This window comes from Boleophthalmus pectinirostris, unplaced genomic scaffold, assembly GCF_026225935.1.
Source record: "Boleophthalmus pectinirostris isolate CB_2022bp ecotype Guang Dong unplaced genomic scaffold, ASM2622593v1 HiC_scaffold_9, whole genome shotgun sequence".
Taxonomy (NCBI): domain Eukaryota; kingdom Metazoa; phylum Chordata; class Actinopteri; order Gobiiformes; family Gobiidae; genus Boleophthalmus; species Boleophthalmus pectinirostris.
Genome location: NW_026571541.1, coordinates 35,877,993 through 35,899,246, shown reverse-complemented (window position 1 = coordinate 35,899,246; position 21,254 = coordinate 35,877,993). Strand labels below are relative to the sequence as shown.

Genomic DNA, 21,254 nt, shown 5'->3' with positions numbered 1-21,254 from the left:
GAGCGGTGAGGGGCAAGAGGAGAGAGAGGGAGCAGGAGAGAAGAGAGAGAAAGGGATAGAGAGAGAAAGAGCGAGAGGAAAGAGAGGGAGTAGGAGAGGAGAGACAAAAAAGAGAGATTGGAGAGGGGGGAGAGGAAAGAGAGAGAAGAAGATAGAGAGAAAGAGAGAGTAAACACACACCCACACACTTTTAGAGAGTAAATAGTCTGGATAAGCTCAGTGATACAACGAAAAAGTCGATCAGTTCTTTTTACAGTGACTTTTTCCTCCATTTTCACTTGTTTTTTTTATTTTCTAATCATAAAACGTAATAAAACATTTCTTTTAATATTAATTTCCTGAACTTACATTTTTAAGTTAAGTGGTTTTCAGTTTAATGTTTAATGTTTTTCAGTCATTTCCAGTTATTGTTTCCTTTCTTTTTTCCCCCGTAAGCAGACATATTTATTTTGATACGAACGAACGATGCATGTCTCTGATTGGCTAATCCACCTGTCAATCACTCCACACTCACATCTTTGTAAAGTCTGGAAAAAAGTGTCTATTCTCAATCCAAGTGTAGGTTCAGTTTATCTAGTGTGTTTTGGTTTTTATTGCTAAAACAAAAGATGCATTCTTAGAGTGAGCAGCCACGCCACGCCTCTCCACAGACCTGACCTGTAACTCCCCGACGGCCTCACCTTGACATCAACATCTAGATACGGATATGTTTAAATCACTGTTTTGTGACATATAAAAAGCTAAAATATTCACGTTATGCCATATTTGAACCTCAACCAAGACTTTTTACAGACAAATTTTAAAGGATCAAAATGTCACAGAAAAATGTCATTGCAAAAATCCCCAAATGCACAAAAAATTTCCCAAAATGCAAAAGCAGTGTGCATCGGTGGTCAGTAAAGCGGACAAAATAGACCACGATGCACTGGGAGAGTCGGGAAAACAACGGCGTTCAGCGACAGGAGATTAACTGGACAAAACACGACTGAATGAAGCAGAGAAAAGAGCAGCAGATCCCGATTCTGAATAAAACAGGACTAAATAAAGTGTTAAACCTTCAAGCTCCAGTTGTTAAAAGAGCGATCATCTCCACATCCCAGACAAAAAGCAAAAGAATCCAGTCCGTTTACGACAAAAACATGTATGATTATTATAAGTTCATAAATACTCATGAAATCAAGTTTTATCAGATTTTTTTTTTTTTTTTACTTCTTTTCACTCAGACGCCAGAGTCACATGACCCGACTGTGAACGAGTGCTCCAGAGGTGGGACCACGTTGTCGTTTTGCAAGTCTCAAATCTTTGACCTCAAGTCTGAGTCAAGTCCCAAGTCAAATACAGACAAGTCCAAGTCGAGTGTCGAGTCACTGGCCCATGAGTCCAAATCAAGTCCAAGTCTTCTGCTTTGAGCTTCGAGTCATTTCAAGTCTTTAAAACCAATATACCAAATATAGCTTAGATTTTTGCAATTTATATGAATTTTTAAACTAAATGGAATGGAAAAATAGAATCTAAGAGTTGTAGAAACGCAAATTTTTCCTTTTTAAATGTCTTGAAAAGAGTGTGAATTATTACGATCAGAACAGAAAAAGTTCAGATTTAAAAGTGCTTCAGAACAGTTCATTTGCCAACTAGTCTAAGCATCAAGTCTTCTCAAGTCGCAGGCCTCAAGTCCGAGTCAAGTCCCAAGCCACTGACCTTCAAGTCCAAGTCGAGTCCCGAGTCTTTGTCCGTTTTATCAAGTCAAGTCTGGAGTCCTAAAAATAGTGACTCAAGTCTGACTCGAGTCCAAGTCACGGCTCGCGAGTCCTCAACTCTGGAGTGCTCCATAGAGGGCGCTAAAGAGTGCGGGACTATGTAGTCCTTAAGGCCTATAAACGCAACAAGAATCTCGGACTTCCGGTCATTGTGCTGTTCACACTGGGAAGGATTTTCCGAAAAAGTGAGCATCAAACCTCCATGTTTGTTTTCCCAGTGGGAAAGTCTTTTGAACCATATCACTTTTGTTTCTGGTTCTGATATTGTCATATTTTAGCTTTTGGTTTCGGACATCATTAATCGTGTGGTTGTTGGATCCTAACAGCGGAAAACGGCTCGAGAAATGTGTTTGTGAACTCCATAAATGCAAAAGTGAATCAGATGTGTGTGAGCAGGATTGATCCACGGGAAGGACGAAAAAGGTCATCTTTGTCTGCCTAAATCATCCTGAGTTTGCAGTGAACATTTGGTATGTGGAGCAGATATCAGAACCAGAATCAGAACCACATCCACTGACAGGTGTTTCTGTGGACCACCTGAGGCTCCTTACCGTGCAGTGGGGATCCGGACGGGCTGCTGGACAGGCCGGGGAGGGGGCTGCAGCGTCCCCCTATGCCCCCGGCTCCTCCCAGGATGCAGGCCCCGGGCGCTCCCCCTCCTCCTCCTCCTCCGCCTCCGCCGCCCGCCCCGGCTCGGTTCAGCTCGGCCTCCATCTCCTCCAGGCCGGCGCTCTTCTGGAAGCGGGACATGCGGTTGACCACGCGGGGGGACATGTGCGTGCGGGCGCAGGGGGCACCGCCGTACGGGTTGATGGGGAAGACGTGGGTGGTGCCGCGCAGGGTGCTGACCGCCACCCACCGGCTGTCCGGGCTGAAGCACATGTCCTGGACCTGGACGAAAACAGACAGACAGAGAGAGAGACCGTGGTCAGGACTGGGGAGACAAGAGGTGGTCAATGTGGTCCTTGCTTAGTCCTGGTTTAGTCCTGATTTAGTCTTGGTTCAGTGTAGGTGGTTTAGTCCTGAGCTAGTCCTTCTTTAGTCCTGGTTTGGGTTGGTTCTATCTAGTCCTGTTCAAGCCCTGTTCTGGTTTTGATATGGTCCTGGTCTAGTCCTGGTCTAGTCCTTGTTAAATCCTTGTTTTAGTCCTGGTTTAATCCTTGTTTAGTCCTGGTTTGGTCTCAATTTAATTCTGGTTTATTCTTGGTTTAGGCTTGTTTTAAACCTGGTTTAGTCCTGGTTTGGTTTGGTTCTAGCTCTGTTCAAGTCCTTGTCTGGTCTTGATATATGGTCCTGGTCATGTCCCGTTTTAGTCCTCGTTTAGTCCTTGTTTTAGTCTTGGTTTGGTCTTGATTTTGTTCTGGTTTAATCCTGATTTAGTCCTGGTTTAGGCCTGGTTTAGTCCCTGGTTTAGACCTAGTTTTAGTCCTGGTTTAGTCTTGATTTATTTCTGGTTTAGTCCTAGTTTAGTCCTTATTTAGTGCTGGTTTAGTCCTTGTTTGATCTTGATTTTGTTCTGGTTTAGTCTTGGTTTAGACCTGGTTTAGTCTTGATTTAGTCCAGGTTTAGTCCTGGTTTAATCCAGGTGTAGTCTTGATTTACTTCTGCTTTAGTCCAGGTTTAGTCCTGGTTTAGTCCTGGTTTAGTCCTGGTTTAGTCCAGGTTTTAGTCCAGGTTTAGTCCTGGTTTATTCCTGGTTTAGTCCAGGTTTAGTCCTGCTTTAGTCCTGGTTTAGTCCAGGTTTAGTCCTGGTTTAGTCCAGGTTTAGTCCTGGTTTAGTCCTGGTTTAGTCCTGGTTTAGTCCTGGCTCCAGACCCACTCACCAGGAGCAGGATGTTGAAGGTAACTTAAATACCGTGACATTTTTTTCTGCGTAACAAAACCGAACTTAGATTTTCGGCAGTGATTAAATGAATCACGATACGTTGGTCATTTTTTTGTGTCTCTCCTGGTTCATGTCTTTAAAAAAAAAAAAAGTATAAAGCGTTATGTTTTGAAAGATATAGAGCTCTGGAATGAATTATGCATTAAGTGTTGTTTGTTTTAATTTATATTCTGTCTCTTATATGCAGCAGGAGGTCGTGTGATTGTAAACACAAACTCGGGTTTGGCTTTTTACTTCAGCCTAAAAAACCCTGTCGGCCTCATGCCCCAAACTGGAGTTTATGTGTTGTTTTGTAGAGCTGCAAAATGACCGAGAAACAACAACAACTACTACTACTACTACTACTACTACTACTACTACTACTAACTACTACTACTACTACTACTACTACTACTACTACTACTACTACTACTACTACTACTACTACAACTACTACTACTACTACTACTACTAACTACTACTACTACTACTACAACTACTACTACTACTAGCTACTACTACTACTACTAGATACTACTACTACTACTACTACTACTACTACACTACTACTACTACTACTACTACTACTAACTACTACTAACTACTACTACTACTACTACTACTACTACTACTACTACTACTACTACTACTACTACTACTACTACAACTACTAACTACAAGTACTACTACTACTACTACAACTACTACAACTACAACTACTACTACTACAACTACAACTACTACTACTGACTACTACACTACACTACAACTACTACACTACTACAACTACAACTACTAACTACTACTACTACTACTACTACTACTACTACTACTACTACTACTACTACTACTACACTACTACAACTACAACTACTACTACAACTACAAGTACTACTACTACTACTACAACAACAACTACTACAACTTACAACAACAACAACAACAACTACAACTACTACTACTACTACTACTACTACTACTACTACTACTACTACAACTACTACTACTACTACTACTACTACAACTACTACAACTACACTACTACTACTAGACTACTACTACTACTACTACTACTACTACTAACTACTACTACTACTACTACTAACAACTACTACAACTGCTACTACTACTACTACTACTTCTACTACAACAACAACTACTACTACTACTACTACTACAACTACTACTACTACTACTACTACTACTACACTACTACTACTACTACTACTAACTACTACTACTACTACTACTACTACTACTACTACTACTACTACTACAACTACTACACTACTACTACTACTACTACTACTAGTACTACTACTACTACTACTACTACTACTACTACTACTACTACTACTACTACACTACTAACTACTACTACTACTACTACTACAACTACTACAACTACTACTACTACTACTACTACTACAACTACTACTACTAAATACAGTCGAGTGCTGATTCTCTCTTGTTTGTGTGGAGAAGAAAAAAAAAAAAAAAGTGTGAAATTTCTCTTCTCACTCACAGTTTCTTCACAGCCAAACTTTACGTAACTGCTGTGGTGTTTTTCAGAGAGAATGTGACATGTGACGCTGTTTTACTCTCAGATGTTGAACCCGACCCTTCGTATCATCGATCAGACTCAGAACTTCACTAAAAACTGCATTTTTCACTCGTTTTTGTATCCGCCTCCGTCTGTATGAAACATTTGCGGCCTATAGAAAGTTGTGATGTCTGAGCCGAAGCGCCGCCGCGGTATTTTAAACAGCGCTGCGCCGTTTTTCGTTTTGATTGGGACATACATCGCGCCGGTTTTGTTCAATATTTGTGTAATCCTTCTCGCTCATTGTGAAACCGCGTGGAAACAAACAGCAGATTCCAGAAATATTAGCGTTCGCCTGGCCGCCCTGTTTACCCTCCGAGATAAACACTTCACAATGACAATGCGCGAAGCCGAAGGTGGCAAAGCGATGATAAATAAACGCGGTGCATTGTTTGGCGCTCGCTGGACCGAGGCTAACTCCGAGCCACCGCCGATAGCATCTCTCCGAGTATTTTAAACACGCCAGACGCTGGGCAGACAGACAGCAGACAGATGCACCAGACAATGCCATCTCCGGAGACAGGCCTCGATATGGAACTGGGTTATTTATAAGCGCGAATGGCAAATGAGCGAGATGCGCCGTGCTAAAGGTCACGAGGTGCGTGCAGATCGGTTGCGGAACGTTTTAAAGACAGCGTAGAGACGTGACTCGTGACCACACCATACTATACCATACCAATTTTATTTATAAAGCACTTTAAAAACTTTACAGTAGGCCAACGTGCTGCACACAAACACAGGACAGACAATGACAATCACAGTAGAAAAAGAAAATATGGTACAAACACGAGAAAACTACTGAAAAACATAGAAAACAATAAGATACTCAACAAAAAACTGTACATGTCACTTATTAAAAGCCACTGAGAAAAGGTGCGTTTTTGGGAGTGATTTAAAAATTAGGTACAGACTCAATCCGTGTGTCGTTCGTTCATTCGTTTTTCAATATAAAACCAAAAATAAGAAAACGAAATAACAACAGTTTTCTTCATTATTTGTCTCCAAAACCAAAATGAAAAAACGGATAACGATTGTTTTTTTAAATTTTCGATTTTGCGTTTAAATGAAAAATAGAAAAAACGCATAACGGCCGTTTCCCGTTTACGTGACTTCCGTGACTGCGATGCTGGAGTTTTGCACCGCGTTCGGACTGAACCAGGACTGATCCAGGTCCGAGACCAGACCAGGACCAGACCGGGACCAGCGGTCCGAGCGGTTCCATGTCATCGTCTGCGCTCTGGTTCGTGCGGGGAAAGCGAGAATGTTCTGTGGACTACAGGTCTGGACGGGCTGCTCCAGGCTGCTCTGGTTCGGTCCTCAAGAAATGAACCGAACTAAGAGCTTTTGGTTCAAATGGACCAGGTCCGGGACCATGACTTTTCCAAAACTTTCATTGAATTTACAAAAATCCATGACTTTCCCAGGCCTGGAAAATGACATTTTCAATTTCCATGACTTTTCCCGGATTTCCAAGACCGTGGGATCGTCAAAAGTCTCACAGTAATACTGTGGTCTGTCACAATATATCGAATTACATGGTTTTATAGCAGCAACAGCTTATAAACATCGGGAACTACATATCCCATGATTCATTTCAGCGCAGACAACATGAAGAAGTATGTTTTTACTTGAATTCTTGGGATTATGACGAAAATAATTCACACCAAAATCTTGTCAAGGTTTTTTAAAAAGCAAAAAAGTGTCCCATCTCCAAAATATCGCAATAAAAATCATACAGTGAGATGATTATCGTGATAATACTCCCTACCGATTATGTAACTTTTTGGTTGTGGGTCAGTCATCCACTTGTTTCTACGTCACTGCTCTGCTTCAAATGTTCCGCAGTGTGACTTTAAACAGCTCTACTTTACATTTACTCAATTACAGGTGGTTTTATAGCTCAAACATTACAAAAACAAAACAAAAAAAAAACAATCATTCTGACTGTGAGCGGGGTCACCTCTCCACAGATCTGACCTGTAACTTGAATATAGAAAGGTTTAATGCCATACTGTGGGACATTCCAGATAAAGCAATGACATCTCCATGGAGAAAAGCAGGTAGAAAAGTTACAAAATGCACATTTAAGTGTAGATAATAGAGCTGCTGATACTGTAAAGAATCATAATTTATATTTTTTTGTTTGTTTTGTTGAGTCATGTTTTTAAAATCCAGCATTTTCCATCGTTCGTACTCGTTTAACATTCAAAGTATCGCAAAAAAGTAACTGTACTCTTAAAAAAAAAAAGACATTTAACGCTAAAATAGAAGCACTACTTCACATTTTTAGTCCAGCGAATTGTAATAAATAATCACCTGTGTCAGCAGAATCTACGGGGAAACTCTGATGCACCAGATAATTTTCGGAGAGACCAGACCGTACCACTCATCAGACTCATCATCCAACGTCGGGGAGAATCCGACCGCAGCCAAAAATCTCTCAAATGTGGAATAGAGTTTAGTGCTCCGTCCAGTGACTCTGCAGAAAAGCTGTGCCGCGTTTCAGCTCGTGGCGTCTTTTTCTTTTCTTTTTTTTGTAATTTTGAAAAGTTTCGTAAGAGCATGTGGTCTCGGTTGGTCAGGAGGCTAGATAATTGTAATAATATTTACAATTTGAATAATTGCGAAACCGCATTTGACATTTAGAAAATCCCAATTCTCGGAGAAACAAAATACACCACAAGCTAATTTTCTGTGCACATTAGAGACATGGCACGCTGTTAAAAGAAATAGCAGTCAATAAACTCTTTGATTATTTGTGATTAGTCTTTCCAATGAAAATGTTTGCCCAGCGCACGGCCTTTTAAAAAGTGCGTTGAGTAACTTTCCTCCGTGCAGATGTTGTTGCTTTGTCTGGAATGTCCCGCAGTACGGCATTAATAAACCTTCCTATCTCCACGGAAACCAAACCGGACCAAGCTACGGGTCAAGGTCTAACCCCGCTCACGGTCAGAATGTCTGGGTTTTTTTTGTCATTTTTGAGCGATAAAACCACCTGTAATTGAGTAAACGTAAAGCAGAGCCGTTTAAAGTCACGCTGCGGAACATTCCAGGCAGAGAAATGACGTATCCATAGAAACTAAACAAAACTTAACGTGACTTCAGCGCGTTAAACTGTTACGCTGTGGTCTTTAGTTACTTATTGGGACGTAAATGCCTAAAATGACCAACTTAAAGGTGTATTGCGTAACTTTTCAGGTTGGGGATCTGCTATTTCTTTATCTGTAATGTTCCACAATATGGCATTAAACTTATATAAGACGCATTTATTTAGTTACAAGTGGTTTTATAGCTCATAAATGCCGTTAAAAACAGACGTTCTGACTGTGAGCGGGGCCGCCTCTCCGCAGATCTGACCTGTAACTCTGTCCGGTTTGGTCTCCTTAAAGACAGAAAGGTTTAATGCCATACTGTGGAACATTCCAAACAGAGCAATACAAAAAAAATCTCTCAAAAAAGCAGAAAAGTTACACAATGCAGCTTTAACTTTAGAGATCAGACTCCACAAAAAAAAGTTAAAATATTAAAATCGTGACCTCGTTGTGTCTCCTGTTTGTTTCTGTTGAGTTTGAATAAAATGTAAAGCAGGGTTCTCACGGTCATGGAAATCCTGGAAAAGTCATGGGAATTGAAAATGTCATTTGAAAGGCCTGGAAAAGTCATAGAATCTTGTAAGTTCAATGAAAGTTTTAGAAAAGTCAAGTAATTTTAATATCTCTTTCTTTCACACAACTCCAGTAAGTTCTCATTAGACTATTGTGATTATTTCTGAACGTCTGCGCTTTTTGTTTAAAAGAGACGACAATAAATGCACTGACAGGATTTTGAATGTTATAATCCCAAACCATAAGGTGAGTGGAAAGAGTTATCATTTCATATTTAGCCCTGAAAGTCTGAATCAATTCTACACATGAAAGTGCTGTAAAGTCATGGAAAATTCTCTTCAGGTCATGAAAAAGTCCTGGAAAAGTTTTGAAATGTTGTCAGTGAAAAAGAGTGGGAACCCTGGTCATGCCAATTTGAAATATTGAATGTAAAAATAAATAATAACTAGGAGTGGGATATTAACTTGTTAATTATGATTAATTAATTACAAAATAAATAATAATAATAATAATAATATATAAAAACACACATATATATATATATATATATATATATATATATATATATTGTAGATAGATATATAGATAGATAGATATAGATAGGTATAGATATAGTTGATGTAGTAGTTGTCGTAGTATTTGTTAATTACAATTCATTAATTAGAAAAGAAATAATAATAATATATAAATATATATATATATGTGTGTGTGTATATATATATATATATATATAGTATATATATTATATATTTGTATATATAGTATATAGTTGTTGTAGTAGTTGTAGTAGTAGTTGTTGTAGTTAGTAGTAGTAGTAGTGTAGTTGTTAGTAGTAGTAGTAGTAGTAGTAGTAGTAGTTGTTAGTGTAGTAGTAGTAGTAGTAGTGTAGTAGTAGTAGTAGTAGTAGTAGTAGTAGTGTAGTAGTAGTAGTTGTAGTAGTAGTAGTAGTGTTGTTGTTGTAGTAGTAGTAGTTGTTGTAGTAGTTATTGTAGTAGTTGTAGTAGTTGTTGTAGTTGTTGTAGTAGTTGTTCTAGTTGTTGTAGTAGATGTTGTAGTAGTAGTTACAGTTGTAGTAGTTGTAGTTGTAGTAGTAGTAGTAGTAGTAGTAGTAGTAGTAGTAGTAGTAGTAGTAGTAGTAGTTGTCGTTGTTGTTATAAAATACAAATAAATAATATTACTGCATTAAAACATTGAACACGTTTTACCTCAGTTTACCAAACAACGCAGAATATTTGTCAATGCTCCATGACAATAATACTGCTGCTCACAGTAGAACAACAACAGTGGAGCATGAAAGCGCTCTGGGTCTGCTGGACGGTAAATTTCTATTAAAAAAAAAACAAAAAAAAATACTCGGTGTAAGTATTGACAAAGGCGTTGTTTGTTTGCAGAAAAGAGTTTGCAAGACACTCCGTACGTTCATCAGGTCACAACTTCAAGTAAAATGGTGCTTTAACTTTAATCTCATCAGTTTTGGACGTGGACCTCACCTTTGTCTACTATTTTGAAATGAAATTAAATTTATTTTCATTTTTCCAGACTTTAAAAGAGCTTGAGTTTAAAAGTCACGTCCACACGGCAAAAAAAAAAAACTAAATCTAGCCAAGTTAAGATGACTGGAAATTAGGAAAGTTTTATCATGATTTGAGTAAATTTCACTTGACAAGTAAAACGATCTGCCAACGGAACAAGACTTTTTGTTCTTAAAATATGAAAATAAAACTTGCTGCACTTGATAATAAGAAAAGCAACAACTGTTTGCACTTAGAAACAAAATCGAATGTTGCTTGAATTAAGAAAAACGCTCTTATTCCACTGGCAGATCATTTGACTTGTCAAGTTGAATCCACTCAAATAAAGTCAAATATTCTTAATTTAATTCATTTTAATTTAACAAGATATTGTTTTTTTTTTTCATTGTATTTGATGTCATCCACTAAAATTAATTTACATAAAATAAATAAATATTGGGTAACACTTTATAATAACTACACCTTATTTAGCCTTAATAAAGCATGAACAAAGACGTAATTAATAATAATTCATGCTTAGTAACTACTTAATTACTACCTGAATTAGCACTTAACTTGAACCTAATTCGCCTGTGCTGTAAATAGTTACTCATAAGTATTTCTTACTTAATTACTCATGAACTAACCATTTGCGTGTGCATTTGTAAATGTATATTTAAGTTCACATTTGAGCATTTATTAATGATTAGTAAGTCATGAGAGAATGATTTACTAGTAATGCATTATTGTTTCTCTGGAATTTGATCAACCTTAACAAATGTTTAATAAAGCATAATTCGTTTTCACTTTAGAAAAACTCTCAGAAAGTCTTAACTAACAGATAACAGCTGCCTGAATGATCATTGCATTACATTATTAGTAAATCATTCTCTCATGGCTTACTAATCATTAATAAATGCTCAAATGTGAACTTAAATATACATTTGTAAACATGCAAATGGTTCATTCATGAATAATTGGGTAAGAAATACTTATGAGTAACTATTTACAGCACAGGCGAATTAAGTGCAAGTTAAGTGCTAATTCAGGTAGTAATTAAGTAGTTACTAAGCGTGAATCATTATTAATTACGTCTTTGTTCATGCTTTATTAAGGCTAAATAAGGTGTAGTTATTATAAAGTGTTATCAAATATTGTTATGTAATGAATTAAGATTAATGCATTTCAAAGCCTGTAATTAATTTGTTTTTTTAATCAAGTGTCACCTCTAAAAGGAGACAAGTAACTCAAGTCGGGCCCTCTACCAGAAAAGTTACACAATGCACCTTTAATTTTGATACAGAAGCAGTGGCGAAGCTGTCGTCAACCTCAAACCGAACTCAAACCGAACTCAAACCGAACTCAAACCGAACTCAAACCGAACTCAAACCAAACTCAAACCGAACTCAAACCGAACTCAAACCGAACTCAAACCGAACTCAAACCGAACTCAAACCGAACTCAAACCGAACTCAAACCAAACTCAAACCAAACTCAAACCGCATCGACACATCTTATCGTCTTATCATCTGTGTCACATTCCTTCCACGCTTCACAGTTCCAGTCCGGCGATGCCTCCCTCGTCTTTTATCACCGCCGGTTAAATTTAGAAAGACGCGACGCGAGTAAACACACGAGCTGTCAAACCGTCACCGCACAAAAATTTCAAACTCGATTTCCGATACCGAGGAAATTCCCAGATACTCGATACCGGTTTGATATCCGATCCGATCCGACGTGAAAGGAAATGGCCCCGCGTTACGCCATTTTCTCATCTATTCTGATATTTGGACTGAGTTCTTCTCTCAAACGGAAAACACTTTGGTCCACCTTGTGATGTCATGTGCAGTGTTGGGGGGAGTAACAGATTACATGTACCGGAGTTACGTAATCAAGAGTACAAATGATGAGTAACTGTATTCAGTTACAGTTACTGTTTCAGTGAGTGGGAATTGGATTACAGTTACTTTGTTGAAATAAATGGATTATACAGAGGGATTTTCCTGTTTTTACATTTGGGGCTATATCCCTCTTTTTTTTTCTCTCTGCAATTCCACCCATTGCCGGACACTAAACCAGGTCTAAACCAGGTCTAAACCAGGTCTAAAACCAGATCTAAACCAGGTCTAAACCAGGACTAAAACCAGGTCTAAACCAGGTCTAAACCAGGTCTAAACCAGGTCTAAACCAGGTCTAAACCAGGACTAAAACCAGGTCTAAACCAGGTCTAAAACCAGGTCTAAACCAGGTCTAAACCCAGGTCTAAACCAGGTCTAAACCCAGATCTAAACCAGGACTAAAATAGGACTAAACTAGGACTAAAACAGGACTAAAGCAGGACTAAAGCAGGACTAAAACCAGGTCTAAACCAGGTCTAAACTCGGACTAAAGCAGGACTAAAGCAGGACTAAAAGCAGGTCTAAACCCAGGTCTAAACCCAGATCTAAACCAGGATTAAACTAGGACTAAACTAGGACTAAAGCAGGACTAAAGCCAGGTTTAAACCAGGTCTAAACTAGGACTAAACCAGGTCTAAACCCAGATCTAAACCAGGACTAAACTAGGATTAAAGCAGGACTAAAGCAGGACTAAATCCAGGTCTAAACCTTGTCTAAACCAGGTCTAAACCAGGTCTAAACCCAGATCTAAACCAGGATTAAACCAGATCTAAACCCAGGTCTAAACCCAGATCTAATCCAGGATTAAACTAGGGCTAAAACCAGGACTAAACCAGGATTTAACAGGACTAAACCAGGTCTAAACCAGGATTTAACAGGACTAAACCATGCTGCGTGGACGTGTCTCCTCCTCTTCTATCAATAATATTTTAAATTTGTTTAAGTAAAGTCTGGGTTTTTCATTTTCTTTTAGCAGATAAAACTGAAATGAATCATGGGATAAGTAGTTCCCGATGTTTATTAAGCTATTGGCACTTTAAAACCATGCATTTAATCAAAGGATTTTGTAATTTGATATACTGTGACAGCCCACGGTATTATTGTAATGTTTTGACGATACGATACCGCGATATTTCGTTTTTTGTTGCATCCCTGACGTTTTAACATAAATACTGTCAATAAAAACAATAAAACGTCAATATAAACAATAAAAATACTAGGGCTGTAGCGAAAGAAATTCTTGAAAAATGGGACTAAAAAGCTCTCAAAACTATTATGTTTATGTATCTGAGCCAAACTGCACTCACAAGACGACACCTGCAGGGGGAGTTCATGCAAAAAACTGCTATTTATGCAGAAAATTAAGTACGAGGAAAAAAATTATGAATATAAAAATAAATTTAACTTGTGAATCATGAGTTTAATTTGACGTTTTACAGAGAAATACAAAAAAAAATACCAGATCTTCAGCTCACTCACTTCCCCGTTCTGCTCTTGTCCCATTTAAATCTTCATAATCTAAATAAAACGATTGGTCTAATAATAAAATAATAATAATAATCTTCTGGTCGACTGAGACACTCGGCCTTGAGCACAGTGGATTACAGGAAACACGACGTGTAGAAATGAATGAATGAATGAACAAATGTCACGCTCCAAATCACTGATAAAACTGATCCGAGTCGAGATAAAAGCCAAAGGTGAAAACTGGATTTAACCGTGTCGATTATCTGTCTGTCAAACTTTAAATCTCGGGTGATGACGCCCGTTGGTTCCTGATACATTCTGTTGATATTTCTCAGCTGATGTCATTCACATTCCCCGGAAGCACTTATCTGTCAGAGGGCGTGTCTCAAATTAGAATTTAATCTGGGTTTGGGTTTAACATAATCTGACCCTAAAGAAGTGATTAAAATAGAACTTCAACAGGTGAGCGGCTGATTTGTGCTCTGAAAAAAGTCCCTCTCAAATAACATTGCAGTTAAAAGCATCAAAAGTTTTTGAGAACAGTTGGATTTTACAAAAAAAAAAACAACAAAACAAAACAAAAAAAACATAACCCCTCGTGCATAAATGTTAGATGAGCTTCTTCTAGTATTTCTGTAACTGTCCTTTTAAATCTGTGATTTTTCAAGTGACACCACAATACCAGCCACAGTGCCCTCACACTAGACCAGGAGTGTCAAACACATTTTGGTCCAGGGGCCGTATCCAACCTACTTTGATCCCAAAGTGTCCGGATCAGAAAACTCATGACATATAAACCCCAAAAATAACAATAAGTTCAAATATTTGTGGAGAGAAACACAAATCTATTACTTTTTTAATTGATGAACTCTTTCTTATTATAATATTATAATATTATGAACAACCTGAAACTTTAAGAAAAATTCAATTTCAAAACAATGTTTTAACATGATCCATCATCAATTCTTGTTGTAAAATCCTGCACTCGGCTCCACTTTTCTCATGTTGGACATTTTTCTGATGAGGGTGTCACGGTCAACAGTCAAAACGATCGTCCTTTAAGAGCGTTTGGAAAGAGACAAGTCTTCATTTGTGCTGCTCTGGTGGGAGGGGCCACGTACAGAGACGCTGGAGACGCTGCTCTGCTCAGCAACGCAGAAAATTACCAATATTTTAATAGGAAATATAATTTAAATATTTTAGTAGAAAATCACCCAAGGGCCACATTAAAGGTCTTGGAGGGCCGGATCTGGCCCCCGGGCCTTATGTTTGACACCTGTGCTCTAGAGGGTTCGTAAAAACCCTGGAAGTTGTAGACCGTGCACCAGCCAATCAGTGAAGAGACAAACATTCTGAGTTGGCAAAGATTCTCGAGATCGAGGATTTAAAGCCGGAACAAAGAGAATGTTTTGTGAATTTTATCAAGGGGAAAGACGTTATTGTCCTTCTTCCGACGGGATTTTGAAAAAGCTTAATATACCAGTTAGCCCCGTTAGCGGCGCATTACATATGTCTACCGTCGAGTGAACGAATCCTAATGCTGCGAGGTTAGATGGTTTCTACAAAGTGAAACCGACGGATGAATCAGACTACTACAGGACACCCTCTGGATTACAGCATTAAAGTGTTTATTAGGGTTGTCCCGATCCGATCACGTGACTGCGGACTCGATCCGGACTCGGGCATTATGGTCCGATCAGGTATTGGAAAGATAATATACGTATATAACACACAGGACACACAGCACACGAGTTTTTCTGAGGCGTGCTTGAATTTTTCCAAAAGCACGTCTCAGAAAAACTTGGTTGCTTGAATTTGTTTGAATTTTTCTAAAAGTACTAGCAGTAGTGTGGGAAAAATAAATGACATATTTACTTCTGGAACCAGAGCGGGTGGTCACTGTTGAGTAGGGCTGAGTATCGTTAAGAAGCAGCTGATACGATACATACCTCGATACACAGGCCACGATATGATACATACCTCGATACAAAGGGAAAAAACTGATACATACCTCGATACATAGGTCATGGTACTTTACATACCTCAATGCACAGGCCACAAAACGATACATACCAAGATACGATACATATATCGATAAATAGGCCACGGAACGATACATACCTCGATACATAGGTCATGGTACTTTACATACGTCAATGCATAGGCCACAATACGATACATATCTTGATACATAAGCCACAATATGATTCATACCTCAATACACAGGCCACAAAACGATACATACCGCGATATATAGGCCACGGAACGATACATATATCGATAAATAGGCCACAGTACGATACATACCTCAATACATAGGCCACGATACGATACATATGCCACAAAACGATACATATCTCGAAACATAGGCCACGAAATGATACATACCTCGAAACAGTGCACTTTCGATTCGATACGATATATTTCAAATCTATTCGATACGGTCCATTAAAAAATAAAGTCTAAATCATGTCTGTGATTCTAAAAGTCTTTATTAAACCACTTTTTGTGCAAAGTTCATATGAAACACAAACATTTTAATCATCAAAACAGAGAAAATGTTAAATGTGTCGCATAAATGAGTTTCCTTCCTCTGAACAAACAACAAAACTGTAGCTGTAACAAAATAATTGAGTAAAATAAATCTAAAAAATACTCTTGGTGATATATCGATAAAGCAGCCCACGATATCGATACTGTATCATCACATTAAACGATACGATATAGCGATATTTCTATATTTTTGCACACCCTTACTCTTGAGCTTTATTTATTTTTGATGGACTCTGATTGGCTAATCCACCTGTCAATCACGTCCATCCTGAGATTCAGCAGAGAAATAACGTCCATAACGTCCTGGAGAAGTCGTAGTGTGGATCCGAAGCAAAAAAAAAAACATTGTGAACATACCGACAAAACCGAAAGCTCGCCCTCGTCTCTTATCACTCAGAATCACGGCGGAGCTAAAGTGCTCATTTACTGTCCAAACTCTGACAGGTCTCATTAAAACCAATTACCACAACACAAAGTGGCCCTTTCTTACCCCGGAGAAGCAGTTAGGAGGTCAGGGCCTGGTATGCGCAAGATGGCCCCATTAACTATCATTGTAAGGGACAATTACGGAGAGAAACTTGGCGCCGGATCAGAAGGAGCCGCGCTTAAAAATCTCGCCAAAAAAGCTTCGACATCACAACAATTAACGTCACGAAGTCGCATTCCCCAGTGTCATTTTGGACTCGGTTATCGTGTCATCTGCCCATCGCCTCTCCAGTCGTGTCCAAAACGGTGAATCGGCGCCTCGTTTTTTCTAACGACGGAATATTTTTCTTTCTGATTTTGATGTATTTTTATCCTGATTAATTTTAAATCGACACAGAATCAGAGCAGAAGCAAAGAAAGCGACACGAGGGAGAATTTTGTGCAGGAAAATACAAATAAAACATGTATTTGGCATCGTAAAGCTACGCTGCGTAACTTTTCTGCGTAGCGACCTGCTTGTCTCCACGGAGATGCGATTGCTTTGCCTGGAATGTTCCGTGGTATGACATTAAAACGTCATATAATACTCCCTACAACTGTACAATAACGCAACCTTATGTAAAAGATAATACTCCCTACAACAATTAACACTTACGTAAGAGATAATACTCCCTACAACTGTGCAACAACTCACCCTTATGTAACAGATAATACTCCCTACAACTGTCCTTATGTAACATATAATACTCCCTACAACTGTACAACAACTCACCCTTATGTAACAGATAATACTCCCTACAACTGTCCTTATGTAACATATAATACTCCCTACAACTGTATAACAACTCACCCTTATGTAACAGATAATACTCCCTACAACTGTATAACAACTCACCCTTATGTAACAGATAATACTCCCTACAACTGTACAACAACTTACCCTTATGTCACAGATAATACTCCCTACAACTGTACAACAACTCACCCTTATGTAAGAGATAATACTCCCTACAACTGTACAACAACTTAACCTTATGTAACAGATAATACTCCCTACAACTGTACAACAACTCACCCTTATGTAACAGATAATACTCCCTACAACTGTACAACAACTTAACCTTATGTGACAGATAATACTCCCTACAACTGTACAACAACTTAACATTATAGAACAGATAATACTCCCTACAACTGTACAACAACTCACTCTAGGGAGTATTACCTGTTAAATGAAAGTGATTTGGACATTTGTAGGGAGTATTATATGTTAGATAAGGATGAGTTGTACAGTTTTAGGGAGCATTATTTGTTAAGTTGTTGCATAGCTGTAGGGAGTATTATATATTACATAAGGGTGAGTTGTTGTACTTTTGTAGGGAGTATTATCTGTAAAATAAGGGTGAATTGTACGGTTGTAAGGAGTATTATATGTTACATATGGTTAAGTTGGTGCACAGTTGTAGGGAGTATTATCTGTTACATAATGGTGAGTTGTTATACAGTTGTAGGGAGCATTATCTGTTTAATTGTTGCATAGTTGTAGAGAATATTATATGTTACATAAAGGTGAGTTGTTGTACAGTTGTAGGGAGTATTATCTGCTACATAAGGTTAAGTTGTTGTACAGTTGTAGGGAGTATTATCTGTTGCCTGTATCTTGTTTCCAAATATCGATCAATTTAGATTTTTTTATGTTATTTAGATAAAAAATTGAAAAATACAAACATCTTTCAATATTTCCTCATCATAAAAAATTAAAGACTTGTTTTCTCTGCCTTTAAAAACACAGAGTCCAGTTTCTTCCCCCAAAGTCTCCAAACCACGATTAAAAAACACCCAAATCTGATCTGGGATTATTAGAAATGACTGAATCTCCATCTTGATAACGAAGCAGAAAGATAAGACGTGGAAAAACATGGAACAAAACAGAAAAAGTGGTTCCAAAGTAAATTTATTTTGGCAAAAACCTGGTGAATAAACAAAGTGAACGCCAACGAAACAGGTCGATGATAATACCCAGAACTACTGACAGTACGACTGACCGTAGTCCTGGTTTAGATCTGGTTCAGTCCTGGTTTAGTCCTGGTTCAGTTCTGGTTTAGTTCTGGTTTAGTCCTGGTTTAGTCCTGGTTTAGATCTGGTTTAGTCCTGGTTCAGTCCTGGTTTAGTCCTGGTTCAGTCCTGGTTTAAATCTGGGTTAGTCATGGTTTAGCCCTGCTGTAATTCTGGTTTAGACCTGGTTTAGTTCTGTTTTAATTCTGGTTTAGTCCTGGCTCAGTCCAAGTTTAGTGCTGATTTAGACCTGGTTTAGTCCTGGTTCAGTCCTGGTTCAGACTTGACTTAGTTCTGGTTTAGTTCTGGTTTAGTTCTGGTTTAGTCTGGTTTTAGTCCTGGTTTAGTCCTGGGTTTAGTCCTGGTTTAGTCCTAGTTTGGTCCAGGTTCAGTCCTGGTTTAGTCCTGACTCAGTCTTCGTTTAGTCCTGGTTCAGACTTGGCTTAGTTCTGGTTTAGTTCTGGTTTAGTCCTGGTTTAGTTCTGGTTTAGTTCTGGTTTAGTCTGGTTTAGTCTGGTTTAGTTTAGTCCTGGTTTAGTCCTGGTTTAGTTCTGGTTTAGTTCTGGTTTAGTTCTGGTTTAGTCCTGTTTTACTTCTGGTTTAGTTCTGGTTTAGTCCTGGTTTAGTCCTGGTTCAGTCCGAGTTCAGTTCTGATTTAATCCTGGTTTAGTCCTGGTTCAGTCCGAGTTCAGTTCTGATTTAATCCTGGTTTAGCCCTGGTTTAGTTCTGGTTTAGTCCTGGTTTAGCCCTGGTTTAGTTCTGGTTTAATCCTGGTTTAGCCCTGGTTTAGTTCTGGTTTAGTCCTGGTTTAGACCTGGTTTAGTTCTGGTTTCATCCTGGCTCAGTCTCAGTCCTGGTTCAGTTCTGACTTAGTCCTGGTTCAATCCAGGTTCAGTCCAGTTTCAAACTTGGTTTAGTCCATCTTGAAATTACAGGTTTAGCTTTAGTTTTTTGTATTATTATTATTATTATTTTTCTGTATTTTTTTTTAAGCAGAATAAGACAAAAAAAGCAGTTTGTGGTCAAATTTATACTTAAAAAAAATCACAGCCTTTCTTATTTTCTCATCACCTTCATTCAAACTGTGATTTTGATTGCCCTAATTCTGTCTCCAAGAAAAAAAAAGTCTATTTTTTGCAATCCCACCCACGCCAAATACTCCGCAAACACGTCACGGTCTCTTCTCAAAACTCCTCTCCTCCTCCCCTCGTTTTTTTTTTTTTTTTTTTTTTTTTTTTTTTTTTAACGCCCTCTCCTGCGCGAGCGTCTCCGGGAGCGCGTGGCCGATAACCTTTGACCTTTGGCACGGAGCGGTCCCCGGCGGCGGTATTTGGATTCGGTCGGATCAAAAACCGGGGCGCGTGTGCTTTGGGTCACACATTAACCCGAGGCAGCGATAAAAGTGCACACGGCTGAACTCTACAAGGCCTGAGCTTATCTGCGCCGAGAGTGAAAGCGTCAGATTGTGATGTGGACACGGTGGGGAAATCTGCAAACACAAACACGGCTCCACGGGTTTTTGGGAATTAAACTGGATTAAAAATAAAAGGGAGGAAAAAAAAAAATGGGAATAATGAGTTAAAAGGTTTGAGTTATTTGTTTTTGGCTGCAACTCTTGAAGTTGTAGTTTAGTTAATTTAGAAAGACAAGAAAGTTATTTAAATGTTGTCCTGGTTCAGTCCTGGTTCAGTTCCATGTTAGTCCTGGTTCAGTCCTGGTTTAGTCTTGGTTCAGTCCTGGTTCAGTTCTGGTTTAGTCCTGTTCAGTCCTGGTTTAGTTCCCTGGTTTAGTCCTGGTTTAGTCCTGTTTCAATCCTGGTTTAGTCCTGTTTCAACATTGGTTTAGTCCTGGTTTAGTCCTGTTTCAATCCTTGGTTTAGTCCTGATTTAGTCCTGGTTTAGTCCTGGTTTTCAAGTCCTGGTTTAGTCCTGTTTCAGTCCTGGTTTAGTCCTGTTTAGTCCTGGTTTAGTCCTGTTTCAATCCTGGTTTTAGTCCTGGTTTAGTCCTGGTTTAGTCCTGTTTCAATCCTGGGTTTAGTCCTGTTTCTCCTGGTTTAGTCCTGGTTTAGTCCTGTTTTCAATCCTGTTTAGTCCTGTTTCAATCCTGGTTTAGTCCTGGTTTAGTCCTGTTTCAAGTCCTGGTTTAGTCCTGTTTCAGTCCTGGTTTAGTCCTGGTTTAGTCCTGTTTCAATCCTGGTTTAGTCCTGGTTTCAGTCCTGGTTTAGTTCCTGTTTCAGTCCTGGTTTAGTCCTGTTTCAATCCTGGTTTAGTCCTGGTTTAGTCCTGTTTCAATCCTGGTTTAGTCCTGGTTTAGTCCTGTTTCAATCCTGGTTTAGTCCTGGTTTAGTCCTGTTTTCAATCCTGGTTTAGTCCTGGTTTAGTCCTTGTTTAGTCCTGGTTTCAGTCCTGGTTTAGTCCTGGTTTTAGTCCTGGTTTAGTCCTGGTTTAGTCCTGTTTCAATCCTGGTTTAGTCCTGTTTCAATCCTGTTTTAGTCCTGGTTCAGTCCTGGTTTAG

At 38.8% G+C, this 21,254-nt stretch overlaps 1 protein-coding gene across 1 annotated transcript in view; it reads right to left on the bottom strand.

The window, feature by feature from the left end:
* Positions 1-21,254, bottom strand: part of bcas3 (BCAS3 microtubule associated cell migration factor) — a 988,864-nt gene that overhangs the window by 735,066 nt on the left and 232,544 nt on the right. The window contains exon 15 of the mRNA XM_055166948.1: positions 2,309-2,648. Within this exon, the coding sequence (XP_055022923.1) occupies positions 2,309-2,648 (340 nt within the window). The remainder of the gene's footprint in view (positions 1-2,308; positions 2,649-21,254) is intronic.